The following is a 14275-nucleotide window of genomic DNA, read 5'->3' as shown; positions in this document are numbered from 1 at the left end:
TGACTACCAATGGCAACAAAGCAGCAGTGTGCAATTTGTGTGTTGATGTGTCAGCGAAAGTAAGTGCAGATGTGCTGATGTAAAGATTGGCAGTTGCCCTATCAGTAGATGCCCTTAAACGAAACATGTGAAAAAAAACCTTTTGCAATTCTTGGGACCGTATTCTTGGTCGTTGACATTCGGGAGATACGATAACCTTTGTAAGATTTGGCACGACTAGCACTGCACTCTTTGGCAACTGTGAGTGACAGTGTTCTTGGCATTGTGGTAAGACAATGTGTTTGTCACGGTGCGAGGACATTAGAGACTTTTAGCTTGTACGCTATTCCGGTAAACGGGAGCGGTTTGGGCGGATTACCGGATGGTCGGGGCGTAAACGTGAGCGGTGAAGCCGCCTGGTGTTGTAAAGCTCAACCAGACAAACGCATAGCTAAAACTGCAGTAACTCACCATATCCTGCTTCGCCACCCGTGCAAATTTTTGGCAGCGGCGTAATTGTGAACACGATTACGCCACTGTCGAAAATTTACGCCAGCAGCTAAGCAGAATATAGTAATTAGCTCTGTGTTTGTATGGTTGAGCTTTGCGCCACCAGCTGGCGCCACCAAACTGGCCGCTCACGTTGACGCCCCCGCTAAACCGGAAAACCGCCCACGCTTGCCCGAATACCGGACACGCTAAAAGTCTCTACTGCTGTAACCCACTCATGCCAATGCGTCTCCTGCTAGTCACGTAAAACATTGTGAAAATGTTTGTATCCCCAAAAGTGAGCAGCCGAGAACACTGCCCCTGAAGCGACTCGTTAACCTATTTCCTGCCACAAAATAGCACCATGCAAAAAGGCTTCAGGGGGGTGTTGTGACCTTGTGGGCCTGTGCACAGAGCTGTGTCGTTAGCCAATTTTGACCAATTTATTCCCTTTTATGCGTGCCTCACAGCCACAGCAGCAACAGCAGCAACTGCAGCAGCCGCAGCAACCGCAGCAACCGCAGCAACAGCAGCAACAGCAGCAACAGCAGCAACAACAGCAACCACAGCAAGCACAGCAGCAGCAGCAGCAGCAGCAGAAAGAGGATGTTCCCCAGCCACAGCAGCAGTCGCAAGCACAGCCACAACAGCAGCAGCAGGCTCGAAGCAAAGATGTCAGCATGGACAGTGCTGAGCCAGCCAAAGAAGATGCCAGCACGCCCATGGAGACAGCTGCGAGTGCCTCGGTGCCCGAGCAGTTGCTAAGGCCTGAGAGCTCAGTCGAGTCGCCTGCGCCTGCCCCACCTGTGGAGATGGAAGTGGATGCACCAGAGCCAGCGCCAGTCTTGCCAAGCAAAAACCCAAGGAGTTGGACGGTGAGCGCGAATACAGTGGCAATGCTTTGTAGGAGAGAAAGTTGAGCGAGTTGGTGATATGTGGACATATCGAAACAAGAGTGTGAATGCCAAAGGTGGCAAGTTCAAATTCGAGTTGCTGCAGCTGTATTCTGATTGGGGATTGATTGGAAGTGTGCCTATGTGCTGCCTAGCTTTGCGTGCCCATTAACCCTTTGAATGCTGGGCATTTCCACCTGCTGTATCCCGGAGAGTCTTCCAAAGTGTACGAAATTCAATCTTTTATAAGGAGCACATTAGGAGACTTTAGGTTCAAATGGCATTTACATGCTGACATAGTTGCTGAATGTTCTACAAAGTCTGTTGATCTGAGTACTACCTCTTGAGACTAATAAATATGTTAAATAATGATTTCACAAACTTTGGTTACATCTCTTGCATTTCAAAGACAAATTTAAAGTCTACAGATTTTTTGGGAGTAGAGTAGAACAGATGAAAAGCTAGCTGTTCCTGTAGCTTTACACCTATTGCTCATAGCACCTTGTGATCTGGCTCATCGAGTATAGAGCATAGAGGGTTGGAATCACATGACTGCAAACTCTTTAATTGTCTAATGATGCACCATGATGGCTATGGTGTTCTGCTGCCCAGTGTAGAGCCACAGGTTCAATTTCCTGCATATTTAATTGGCTGAAATGCAAGAACACACATGTACTTAAATTTATGTGCGCATTAAAAAACCTCAGGCAGTCAAAATTAATCAAGTCCACTATGGCATTCCTCGTTTGACCCCATGGGTTAGTCAATCAATCTATCAGTCAGTCAGTTGATGATCATTACTTGTGCCAATTTAGATTAAGCAAAGAAGGGTATTCGTTTAGGCTCGTTGGTTCACAACTTTGAGTAGAAACAGCGTAAAAGTACAGTGATATGGTTGCCTGTAAAGAGATATGGTTGCCTGTCCCTTCCTTGCATCCTGTTCATTTTTGCTGTTTCTGCTCGGACGAGATTGTGCTTATGTCATCGCCCATAAGTGATGCACAGGCTTTTTGATCGTTCGACTTTCTGCGCTTCCTGATCCCTGAAAGCAGAACACACTGCATGTGATAACTTTTACTATACATGGTATCTTGTACTATAATGTTCATAGAAAACCCCTTTGAAAACGCCAGTTTGCTCCCTACTATAGTACTCACAGTGCCTAAAACATGGTAGCAGTGCTAAAACAGCATACAGCTCGTATTGAATGACAAGTGCAATTGGTGGCTACCATGTATTAGGCAATACGGCACTGTTGGAATGTGGCATTAGCCTTTATTTACAATTTATGTGAGTTCCCATTTGCAATACTTTCAGGTGCAAGAGGTTGCCGACTACATTCAAGAGCTTCCAGGCTGCACTGATTATGCAGAGGAATTTCGCTCCCAGGAAATTGACGGTCAGGCGTTGCTTCTGCTCAAGGAAGATCACTTGATGACAGCCATGAACATCAAGCTTGGCCCAGCTCTCAAGATATGTGCCAAGATCAACGCCTTGCGAGAGGAACAGTAGTGCGCGCAAATTCAGACAGCCTCTCACACCGCTTGTGTTCGGACTGTGTTATATTTTTTTTCCCTCCTTGTGCTCAAGACAAGCTCTCAAAAATCGAACTGTGCCGTGCAGAGTCATTTCAGTTGGTTTGAGTGAGCATCAGTAAGTGTAGTCAGCTATGTGTGTGATCACTGTAGTGTGTATGTAGGTTGGTTCTGTGATCTTGTGGAAAATGTGGAGTGGATCCCTCTGTGAGACACTGCGAACGAGTGTGATCAAACTCTGAGGTGGCGATTTTGCACCGTGTTGGTTGTGCTTTGTGGACTTTGGTGCGTGAAACGCGAGAGGGCAAGTTCATCTTCCCATCACAGTTTTTCATCGACAGAACTTTTTCAAGCTGCGAGTTGTGTCCTGGGACGCCGTGTATGGACACTCGTGTTCCTTTAAAGTAGGCTTGAGTGTGCTGTTTTGAGGTTTTCTTCTAGGAACTCGCTTGGAAAAGAAGCATGTTCTTACTGGACATTATCCATATGAAGCTACGCTCTATCATCTCCACATGATATCTGTGGATTACGATCACATAAAATAAAGGAGGCTGAAACACGTGCAGCTTGATGAGCCAGGACACTGTGCAAACTGACAAGATTCACCTACTGCTTGCCGTGTGCAAGTACGTGCGTAAACTGCACTTCCCATTTCTTACAGCATCTTTCTGCCTCTACTGTTGTGAGTGTGTGAATTCTTAGATGACATTCCCTGCACCCTGTAGAATTCTTGTAGTGCTCAGCTGCAATGTGGGTGAATGGTCGTTTACATTTAATTTATTGTTGACCCACATAAAAATTATTGTACATCCTGGTTCAGAGTTGAAAGATAGATCCTATTCATTTATGTGATTTTGTGTGAAAGGTGGCGAAGTGTTAGTTATTAAGCTCACTGTGTGATTCGTGGCAAGAGCGGACTGTAAATCTCATCATAGCTGGGGGAGTGAAGCTAACCATGCCTAGCAGTGAGCATCTCATGTACAAAGTTTAGCGTGTTCATTGCAAGAAAGTCCTCTGGTTAGTTTTTCTAGCGATGTGCGTAAGTGTGCGTGCCTGCTTGAGTGTAAGAGAACACATTTAGTGGTGACGTCAGTTTGTGTAAGATACCGACCTGGATATTTTTCTTCATAACTGGTGAGGCAATCTCTGTATTCCATGATGCCTTGGAGCATATGATGCCTGTAGCCTGAAAATCTGTTGATTGGTTGTGTATGCTTTCTTTGTAACTATCTTTCATGTAGGAAAGCAGAATGAATGTTTTTACATTTTGTTTGTTTCTGCAGCTTGCCATGTGAAGCTGCAGTGCTGAGATTCATACTTATAAAATCAAATATTTCATATTTATTTGTCATGCTGGAAGAACCACTGTGTAATTATACTTAAAGTACTTGCCCAGATGTTAATAAAAAGGCTGTATCCTCACCTATAGGCATTCTCCAACAACTACTGCCCATGTCAGGGAAGTTGGTTGCTTTTTCTTGGGGAGACCTGTTGACACATGTGCTCTAGCTCGCTTGGAAACTTGGAAAGTTATTTTGGGCAATGAGAAACTAGAAGTATGCTTCTATGGAATGTAAACTGAGTGCCTTTGTATCAAATCAATGTATGTTGCTATAAGTGTGTTTGATTTCTCAAAATATTTGATTATGCTAGACTATAATGGGGTTGCTACGATTGTTTGGGCCTGCTAATCACTGAAAAAGGCTCAAATAATTTCCGTGATTTGCCTCAGCACTGAAAACCAGCTGAAATGCTACACACAAAATGTAGAAACATGCAGAAATCTGAAATATCTTGGAAGAAAAGAACAAAAAAGAACATTGAACGCTATCGTGCATAAGCACACACAAGAATTAGTAGTGTGCCTGTCCAGAATCAGTTCTTCGTTGACTTTGAAATCTAGAAATTTCTTTCTTTTTTTGTGGCTGGGGGTGTACTAACACAGGACTAAAAATCTACGCAACAGCATGTTGAAGGCTTCCATAATTTCTCCTGATTTGCATACACAATTTATATAAATCTGCCAATATGCCTTCTTTTCGAGTAATTAAATTTTCTCTGTATCACTTAAGTGTTTTTCAAATTGTAGACTGCATCTACAACACTATGCCAGATGGCCTGAAGCTTGCAGCTACTCGCGTGCCCCCACATAGATTCTCCCATAACTTTCCTTCAGACACCTTCCTATTTGGCCAAAGTAATTGGTGGCATGAAACACTGGTATTCTGTAAACAACATTTGATAGAAAATTCAGAAACTCATAGCCAAGCTCAACTTTGCATGATTGCTATCCTTTTCATTAAGGCGAAAACCTTAAGTGGCTCATATCCCCGATGGTCTGGAAATGCAGTCTGCGGTACAGAAAGTCATGTGAGCTCGTCTCGCACAGGCTCGCAATCATGCCACTGCTCGCGCATTCTTCGTCGTCGTCTTCCACAGCTGGCTCCGATGCTGCTCACCATGCCACAAGAACGGCAAAGTTAATTATTAATTCAGTCACTCGAACCCACCACCTTCGGTGGGAGTCGAACCCTTGAGCTTATGTGGAAGTCAAACACATGACCTTTGGTGTTAAGGCAAATTAAGGCACAGGTAATTAATATAGATTTAATTAAGGCACTCGAACAACAACCTATGGTTGGAGTTGAGCCCACAACCTAGTGTTAATTAGGGCAAAGTTAATTAAGGTAGCATCAGTTAAGGAACTCGAACCCATGACCTTGGGTGGGAGAAAACAAGTAACAAGAAGCAACAGTGCATTTGAATGAGAATGTTGAGTAATTTAATGAATATCTCTTGAGCACCCAAGCTTTTGCTTTCACCCTCTTTGGTGTGTGCTAAAGTGACTGTCAATTTTTTGCCTTTTACTTTTTTTGCATAAGCCTATGCGTTCATTTGAAGGTGAAAATATTTCATTGCACATCCATTCTTTCCAATTTTCACGCTGTTCCAGTGTCAAGCCTAGTGTCAAGCCTAGTGTCAAGCCATTCTAAATGTGACTCTGTATTCATCTGAAAGCTCATTCAAGCTTCACTTATCGGGCCAGACAATCCATCTAATTTCCAGGGAAGACATGCAAACGTAATTTGGGGCTAACTTTTATTTTCAAGTACATCTGAAACGCTGATGCGCTGTCATCTAGCCACATCCACCCTATGCTGCGTCTAAAGGACAGTACCAATGAGTGCTGCAATCTCTGGTTTCGCTTGTAAGAAAAAAAAAAGTTGAAATTATGTTTTTTATTTGTCCGTGCTTATTTGACAATTGTAGGCCCTTTTCGAGGAGCAAATTACTCTAGAGGTACGATATGGCGCTTTCGGCTTCGCGTCGTACGTTGCCTCCGTGAAAGTGCATGCATACGAAACCATTAGACAGTTATAGTATTGCGCGCGTACGCGGGAAGCCCTGCGTGCTCTCGTGGTTCTCGTTTGTTCGGGAGACCGCGAGACAAAGCTTTAAGTTTCGCAAAATGGTGGCGTCAAAGGCGACCAGCGGAAGGCTGTACTTTTCAATGGCCTACGATTTGGCTTTGCCGCGTGAAGTGAATGCGCAGAAACCACTTCAGGATCCTGCACGGTGGGAATGCGCAGCAAAAACTATGAACTTTGTTTTTGTTCAGTACGCGCCGTTTGCGCGAAAGGCTCGACCTCCTGTTGGCGCAGTTCGTGGCAAATGACCGTGCCAGCGTCAGAAAGTGAGTACGTAGTTTTTATTTTTTTCTCGATATGATTCGTGTACTGCATCCGTATTAAATGAAGCGTCTTTTAAAGGCGTGAGACGCGCTGCTACGTTCCGCAAAGCGCTTGCGTGCTGCGTACGTATCGTCATGGCTCAGTACTTACCGCTTCCGCCATGTTACTGTGCGATCAGCTATTGGAAATGCAACTGGGTGTTCGCTAACGCACTATGCTCCATTCATGCTGGAAATGTCGAACAGTTGAGGGAAGGTGTGTGGAGTAGCTGGGTGACAAAAAATTGTGACTGGCACATTAAGTATATTATGAAATGAGTGTGTGTGACCAAGTCGACGGGCCGCTGCTACATAGGGACTGCCTGTGTTACCGGCCTTTCCCGATGCACGGCTTTCCTTGGGGATAAAAAAAATCACTAATCCACCAACGCTGTGTTGCAAACCTACAAAGAAAGAACTTCAACCTCGAAACGTCGGCAAGAGTGCAGTACCGCTTGTTACACAGTTACAAGGGGAGTGGCGCCGCTTCCTGGCATATTAACATTCTCGAACGTTATTTACACACATCCACCCCGCTCACACGAATACTTACTCCCACTTTATCGCCAACGTTTCAAGAATAAGTGAGTGTGCGCAAACTTGTAATCAATGCGGCAAAACATGGATGACGGCGACTACGCCGACAACACACGAATGCCCAAGCCTTGTGCGCAGCAAGAACTAATCTATTGCTACCCAGTCACCATCTACGATATCCGCCGAAGCAGGTGTTTTCTGAATCACACCCGGCGTCATGCATATACATTGTAAACATCATAGACTGTATTCCAATACTCGCCGTAGATGGCTAAGTAGACATACAGTGTACTATAGAAGGCTTTGTAGTAGACGGCTACGCAGACAGCGGCCATCTTAAGTCTCGTTCCACTCCTCACGAAGACGTCAAAGCAGACAGCTTCGCGAATCAAAAACAATGTCCAAACAAGATGGCGGCTGAGCAGGACACTTGGAACAGCTTGGAAACTGAACGGGAAGGTCATCTGCGCACAAGGAAACGTAGACACGCTGTAAGGGTTGGGGTCGGGCATGAAATAGATGGTAGCTGGCCCATGCCGTCGTCCGACTCATTCACGCTAAGGACGTTGTTGAAGGGAGGGAATTGTTCTCATTGAGAACGTGGAATATGGGATTTATTTACAGTATCTACACGAGGGTGGAGAACGTTACATTTCATTAGTCTAGCATGACTGAAAGAGAACACTGAGCAGCCGCCAACAGCTGCTTAAAAGCACTCTGTCCTCTGTAGATCCCTAGGTGAGGGAAAACTGCCGTTCAACCTTCGTCCAATGAGAGAGTCATCGTAGTCGACCCGCCTTTGAGGGGGAGGGTTCACGCACTTCCGCACTTTGGTTTTTCTCAACACACCGAGGTGAGAGGGTTCTTGTAGACAGGAGTCTTGACTCGAGAAGGCCCCTCTTGATCCCAGAGCTGACCCCGCAGTCAGTAGCCGCCGCGTCTGTGCATTGACTGTGACGACTTTTGGGACCCGTTAGATCGCACCGCAAAACATCCCCTTCCAGGAGTTCCCCCGCTCCAAGCAAACCGTGAAGGCGACAACGAATCGACTAACAATACTCGGTCCGCCAAACGTGGCTAGACATGCCGGCGCAGTCGGGCTGTTAAAGAGGCGCATTGTCGTCCTTACAAAGTGAGTTGTCGCAGCGGGCTGGGAAGGGTTGGGAGGTCGCTTCTCCGAAGATAGCCAGCCACCGCAGGCCGATCGTAACAACGCTATCCTAAGCCCCCAATGCAAGCTGCATCGTGTTTTTCATAGGTTTGCAGGCGCAAATACTTAAAATACAAAAATAATGTGTGCCTTTCTCAACTTTTTTTTTGTGTCGCCGCAAGGTGGCATCACGTCCCAGAAGCGTCTTCCGTGCGTCTACCAGGCGCTTAGAAACGCCTTCCATTACGTGGCCTCAATGCTGTTTCGGCTATCTCCTTAGCTGTCTACGTAGACTGTCTGCGATGCTGGCCGGAATTGGAACACCCCCATATGGAGACAGCAATGGAGGCAGCTAAGGTGAGTAAGGAACACGTCACCACGTGACCAAAAATGGCTACCGCACTGTAGCATCGTGAAACATCACGGAGGAAGGAAACTAAGGAGAGGCCCTGACGTCACTCTTTGTGAAGCAAAAGTGAAGCCGGAATTTGGCGTTGCTCATGGCGATGCTCCGCCTTTTGGGCCACCCTCCTCTCTTGTTTACATCTTTCGCGAAACCACGCCGCGCTGCGCGTGGTGTCGCGCAACATCTGGCAGAGCACGGTGCAGGTAACACAGCGCAACAAGACACGGTGACTAACGCAAACCCGCCCACTCAGCGCCTTTGCCACGGCCCGAAACCTACCAGAGCAACACGTGTGAGCGCTCAAAACCATAACAACGCCGCCATTGTGGCCCAAAAGGCGTGGCCATACAACAAAAAAATAAATAAAAAAGCAGCAAAAAAATGAGAACCCACTACGTCATTTCCGCCACACTTTTCTCCTAGCGCGCGGAGGGGGTAGGGCCTCTCCTTAGTTTCCTTCCTCCGTGTGAAACATGGATAGGGAATTCTAGCCAGCCTAACATGGAGGAAAGAAAGGAAGGCTGTGTTCCAATACTCGCGAAGACGACAAAGTAGATATGAAGTAGCCAGCTTCGCGAAAACAGCATCGAAGTCAATAACGATGCAGGCACGGAGGAAGGAAACTAAGGAGAGGCCCTACCCCCTCCGCGCGCTAGGAGAAAAGTGTGGCGGAAATGACGTAGTAGGTTCTCATTTTTCTGTTGCTTTTTTTATTTCTTTTTGTTGTATGGCCACGCCTTTTGGGCCACAATGGCGGCGTTGTTATGGTTTTGAGCGCTCGCACGTGTTGCTCTGGTAGGTTTCGGGCCGTGGCAAAGGCGCTGAGTGGGCGGGTTTGCGTTAGTCACCGTGTCTTGTTGCGCTGTGTTACCTGCACCGTGCTCTGCCAGATGTTGCGCGAGCGCGCGACACCACGCGCAGCGCGGCGTGGTTTCGCGAAAGATGTAAACAAGAGAGGAGGGTGGCCCAAAAGGCGGAGCATCGCCATAAGCAACGCCAAATTCCGGCTTCACTTTTGCTTCACAAAGAGTGACGTCAGGGCCTCTCCTTAGTTTCCTTCCTCCGTGGATGCAGGCTACTTTGCTGTCCAAACAAGATGGCGGCTGAGTAGGACTCTTGGAAAGCCGACAGGAAGGTCATTTGCGCACAAGAAAACGCATAAACGCTTTCCTGCGCTCTTAAGAGGAAACTTTAGATCGGGTGCCCCTATCTAAATACATGTAAAAGGAAAATTCGTGTTTCTCGGCAACCACTGCACCAAATTTGACGAGGTTTGTTGCATTTAAAAGAAAAACTTAATATCTAGTGACTATTGGTTTCGAATTTACGAGTTAGGTCGTAAATTTTTATTGGGAATTAGCAAAAATCGAGAATTTTCAGGAAACGAAACTGTCAAGTTTACAACTCTGTAACTGAAGAACGAAAAATCATATTACAATTCTGTGAATTGTACCTAATAGTACATCTAAAGTGGACAAAATTGGTATGTTACACATGAATATAAAAATTTTAGTAATAAGGAAATACAACTTTTTCAGAACCCTTGTAACCAACGTAATAAAATCACGTAAGATGTAAAATGACATATCGAATTTGTCCGCTTTGAATGATCTAATGGATGGCGTTTACAGAACCGCGATATCAGTTCTTTATGCAGAGCTATGAATTTGTAAAGTTCGTGCTTCTATATTTTTCAAACGGTCAAATATTTGAAAATATCTTTCAGAAAATTTAAGCCCTAAATCGAAATTCCGCTTCTAACAGTCAACAGTCTCCTGGAAGCCCTTTGGTTTAGCGAGAGTAGGGGGAAAGTAAACATGTCCGCAATAGAGATTAGTAGGAGGCGATTGGAAGATTGGTGGAAGAAAAGTAGGGAAACGATAAACAACGGAGGCGTTCAAAAACAAAGTTCACAATAGGGGTTCAGAAACTTTTATTATGGGAATTCGTTGTGGTTTTTATTCCTTTTCTTTTTTGTCTCCTTTAACATAGGTAGAACATTAGGTAATTAAATAAGGGCTTGGTGGCGCAGCCCACCGCCCCGTTTCAAAGGGGATGATCATAACATCCATCCATCCATCCATCCATCCATCCATCCATCCATCCATCCATCCATCCATCCATCCATCCATCCATCCATCCGTCTTGCAGACGGCTCGGAACGCGTTCCTTTACATGACTTCGAAGCTGTCCCGGCCAACGTTGGTTTCGGCTGTCTCCTTCATTTAGGAATTTATGGTATGACACTCTACGGTATCCTTAACTGTCTACGTAAACTGTCTCCGATGCTGGCCAGAATTGAAACACACCTTAGGAGAGGCCTTGACGTATAGTGAACTAGAATATATTTCACTATACCCTGACGTCACGTTTTTGAAGCTGGAATTGTAGCCATGTTGGTGTGCCGTGTCCCTTTGCGCCTCCAATCAGCTCGCCGGAACAGATAGGCGCGAGCTTTGAGCCGCTGGAAGTGTGTGCTGCCGACGAGCGTCAGAACAAAGCCTACGAAAGTTCTGTAACCGTTTTAGTGAAGCAGACGCGCTCCTGTGCTTTTCTGTGGCACATTAGAGACGACACCGAAGACCCGCGCCGTAATTGCTTGAGAGTCTGTGTTTCTGGCTGACAATCACACTCACAGACCATAAACACAACTTTCAACCTTACACACCACGCTCCAAAGTCAGCTTATCTCGCGAACAGAATGTGCTGCGAGGGAGACACGGGCCGAAAAATCTTACTTCGCTTTTCAGAGGCTGAGAGCAGCAGCGAGAGCTTCAGCAGCTCGGTTGATATGACAACTTTGATGTTTGGGTACAAGTCCCAGTGCTCCTTTGCAAAAAATAGCATGTGACTTCCGCCACACTTTCACCAACACGTCCAGGCTGGCCGGGGCCTCTCCTACGCTTTTCTTCCACCATGTCGTGTAAGTATAGTACCTAGAGTATATTCGAGGTCATGTTCAGGCACTATAGCGAAAGGAAGAAAAAAAAAATCTAAGAAGCCCTTGATACGATCTCGGCCGGGTGAGGTGGGTCTTCACCGCAAGAATCAGGAAACGACGACGAAGCCAAGCATCGTGGACAAGGTAAATATACCTGGTAGCGAAGCTTCCATAGGAGCCCATACGTTCAAAACATGGCGGTCCATCGGCGGTTCATGGGGCTTAGCGCCATCTGTATGTGGTGGGAACACTTCCGGCGGAAGAAAAAATAATGTGACGCCATATCCGTTAAAAGCAGAAGTGACATGTTGTTTTCGAAGGCGCGAAATTTGTTTTGTTGTCCTGCCTTTGGAGCTTGTTGTAATCGCACCGCTGGCACGAGTTGTTGGGGTTTCGGTGCTGACGCCCGTTATTGCCAATGGGTCGCAAGCCCCAAGGGTAGCGTTGGCCTGGCGGCCTGGGGCACTGGAAGCATCCGAAGGTCCCGGCAAAGCAAGAGAAGACTGGTAACAGAACAACTTGTTTATTCTAACATAGCAAAAGAGCGGCCGGTCAGGTCGACCGGAGTGGAGAGACGGGAGAGCACGTAACTCAACAGTACAAATCGGAGCCTCTCTCCTGGCGTCCGGGGGCAGCTGCTCTTATACTCTCGGCGTCGCGGTCCAAAAGGGAAGGTCACGGGATGAAGGTCACGGGATGAAGGTCACGGGACGGCGGAGCATGAGCCCACGACGGCGCGCACGGTCGAGCCGAGAGACCTGCTGAACCGAGTGTAGTGACGCATCGCCAACCCTCACTTGAGGAGCTCCGCTCCCCGGCTGCCGCGCTTTGACAAGCGGGGGCACACACACACACACGCACACACGAAGACACGTGGCACTGAAACACGCCTGGACACGCTTGGCGGGTAGGCGTTGCGGCGGCGTTGAACGGGCCAAAATGTCCGCCGCTTTGAACAAAGCCCCGGCGTCCGTTGCATCCGCGCCGGCATTACCGCGCGTTGTAGGCGAAACGTAACAGACCGCCCCGCCGGGGGAAGGAGATCCCGATGGTCAGGGGACTGCATCCGCTGTCCGGAGGGATGTCGCTCGATGATGCTCATAACCGAAGTCGGGCGTCCTTTGGCGTTTCTTGAGCGCAGCGCACAGAGAAGGCCTCGTTCTCACGTTCAGGTGCACACAGGACACTGCAAAGTGACTTCGGGAGAGTTGACATTTTTGTTCTCGTTTCCGGCAAGCGTTATAACCACGCCGAAAGTCAACCGCTCAGTCAGCAAGCACGGCACAACCCTCACTAAGCCCTGCCAGGCTCTTTCCCCTTTTATACTGCTGCCTAGTTCCTTACAGTAGTTTAGCAGCACTCAGAACGCGTCCACAAATCGGAAAATTGCACTAGAAAGCACATCATCACTTTGAAACACTACACAAAAGCAATAAGTTAAAAAAAATCCTGCCTCAGGAAGAAAAACATCAGTAACAAGCAATTTTGAGGCTGATTCCCACGTTAGGGGCTTCGACTTAAGCCATCGGCGTTACCGTTGAGACTCCCCTTTTTGTAACGCACCTCAAAGGAATATTGTTGCAAAGCGAGGCTCCAGCGCAGGAGGCGGCCATTTTTGGGAGAGATGGTCTGCAGCCATTGGAGAGGGCAGTGATCCGTCTCAATGATAAACCTCGAGCCAGCTAGGTAACATGACAATTTCTGAACGGCCCACACGATACACGCACACTCTTTCTCGGTGGCGCTATACGCCTGCTCACGACTCGTCAGCTTACGACTAGCATACAGGACGGGGTGTTCTACTTCTCCATTTTCCCGTTGGCACAGTACAACGCCCATGCCTCGCTCACTAGCATCACACTGAACAACGAACCCTTTTGTGTAGTCGGGCGATCGTAGCACAGGCTGGCTTGTTAGGGCGCTCTTTAGGGCGCTAAAAGCTCTTTCCTTCGTCTCATCCCAGACGACTGTTTGCGGCTCTGTCTTTCTTAGAGCATCCGTCAAGGGAGCCGCGATATCAGAGTACCTGGGGATGTACCTCTGATAGTAGCCGGCGACACCTAAGAACGACCGAATATCGGTCTTCGTGCGCGGTTGCGGGAAGTCTCGCACAGCGGCCACCTTTATTTCAGAGGGGCGGCGACGACCCCGACCAATCACGTGTCCGAGGTAGACAACCTCGGCCTGTGCTAACTGGCACTTGGGAGCCTTGACTGTCAAGCCCGCATCGCGCAGGCGGGTTAGCACTGCCCGCAAGTGGGCCATATGCTCAGGCCAGGATGCGGAGAATATCGCTACGTCGTCTAGATACGGTAAAGCGAATTCTTGCTGTCCCCGCAACACTTTATCCATGAGGCTTGAAAAGCAGTATGGCGCGTTCTTCAAACCAAAACTCAAAACTTTAGGACGGAATGTCCCCATTGGTGAAATGAACGCCGCATACCTACTAGCCTCTTCTGTAAGTGGAACCTGCCAATAACCCCTGACAAGATCTAGGGTGGAAATAAACTGAGCGCTACTCACTCTCTCAAGGCGCTCCTCGATGTTAGGGATCGGATAAATTTGATCCTTAGTGATGGAATTAAGCCTGCGGTAGTCGACGCAAGGACGAGGTT

At 47.5% G+C, this 14275-nt stretch overlaps 1 protein-coding gene across 13 annotated transcripts in view; it reads left to right on the top strand.

Moving 5' to 3' along the window:
• The window catches only part of LOC126518504 (uncharacterized), a 212639-nt gene extending 208321 nt beyond the window's left edge, over positions 1-4318 (top strand). For 12 of the 13 annotated variants that reach the window (XM_072287100.1, XM_072287106.1, XM_072287103.1 and 9 more), the window contains 2 exons: positions 939-1343; positions 2679-4318. In XM_072287100.1, the coding sequence (XP_072143201.1) occupies positions 939-1343; positions 2679-2873 (600 nt within the window). In that variant the 3' untranslated portion in view covers positions 2874-4318. The remainder of the gene's footprint in view (positions 1-938; positions 1344-2678) is intronic. The other variant, XM_072287101.1, reaches the window with a different exon arrangement.
• Positions 4319-14275: the final 9957 nt, after the last annotated feature.

The sequence above is a fragment of the Dermacentor andersoni genome, chromosome 3, assembly GCF_023375885.2.
Source record: "Dermacentor andersoni chromosome 3, qqDerAnde1_hic_scaffold, whole genome shotgun sequence".
NCBI classification, from domain to species: domain Eukaryota; kingdom Metazoa; phylum Arthropoda; class Arachnida; order Ixodida; family Ixodidae; genus Dermacentor; species Dermacentor andersoni.
Note: the sequence above shows the minus strand (reverse complement) of the source record. Positions and strands in the feature narration are given on the sequence as shown.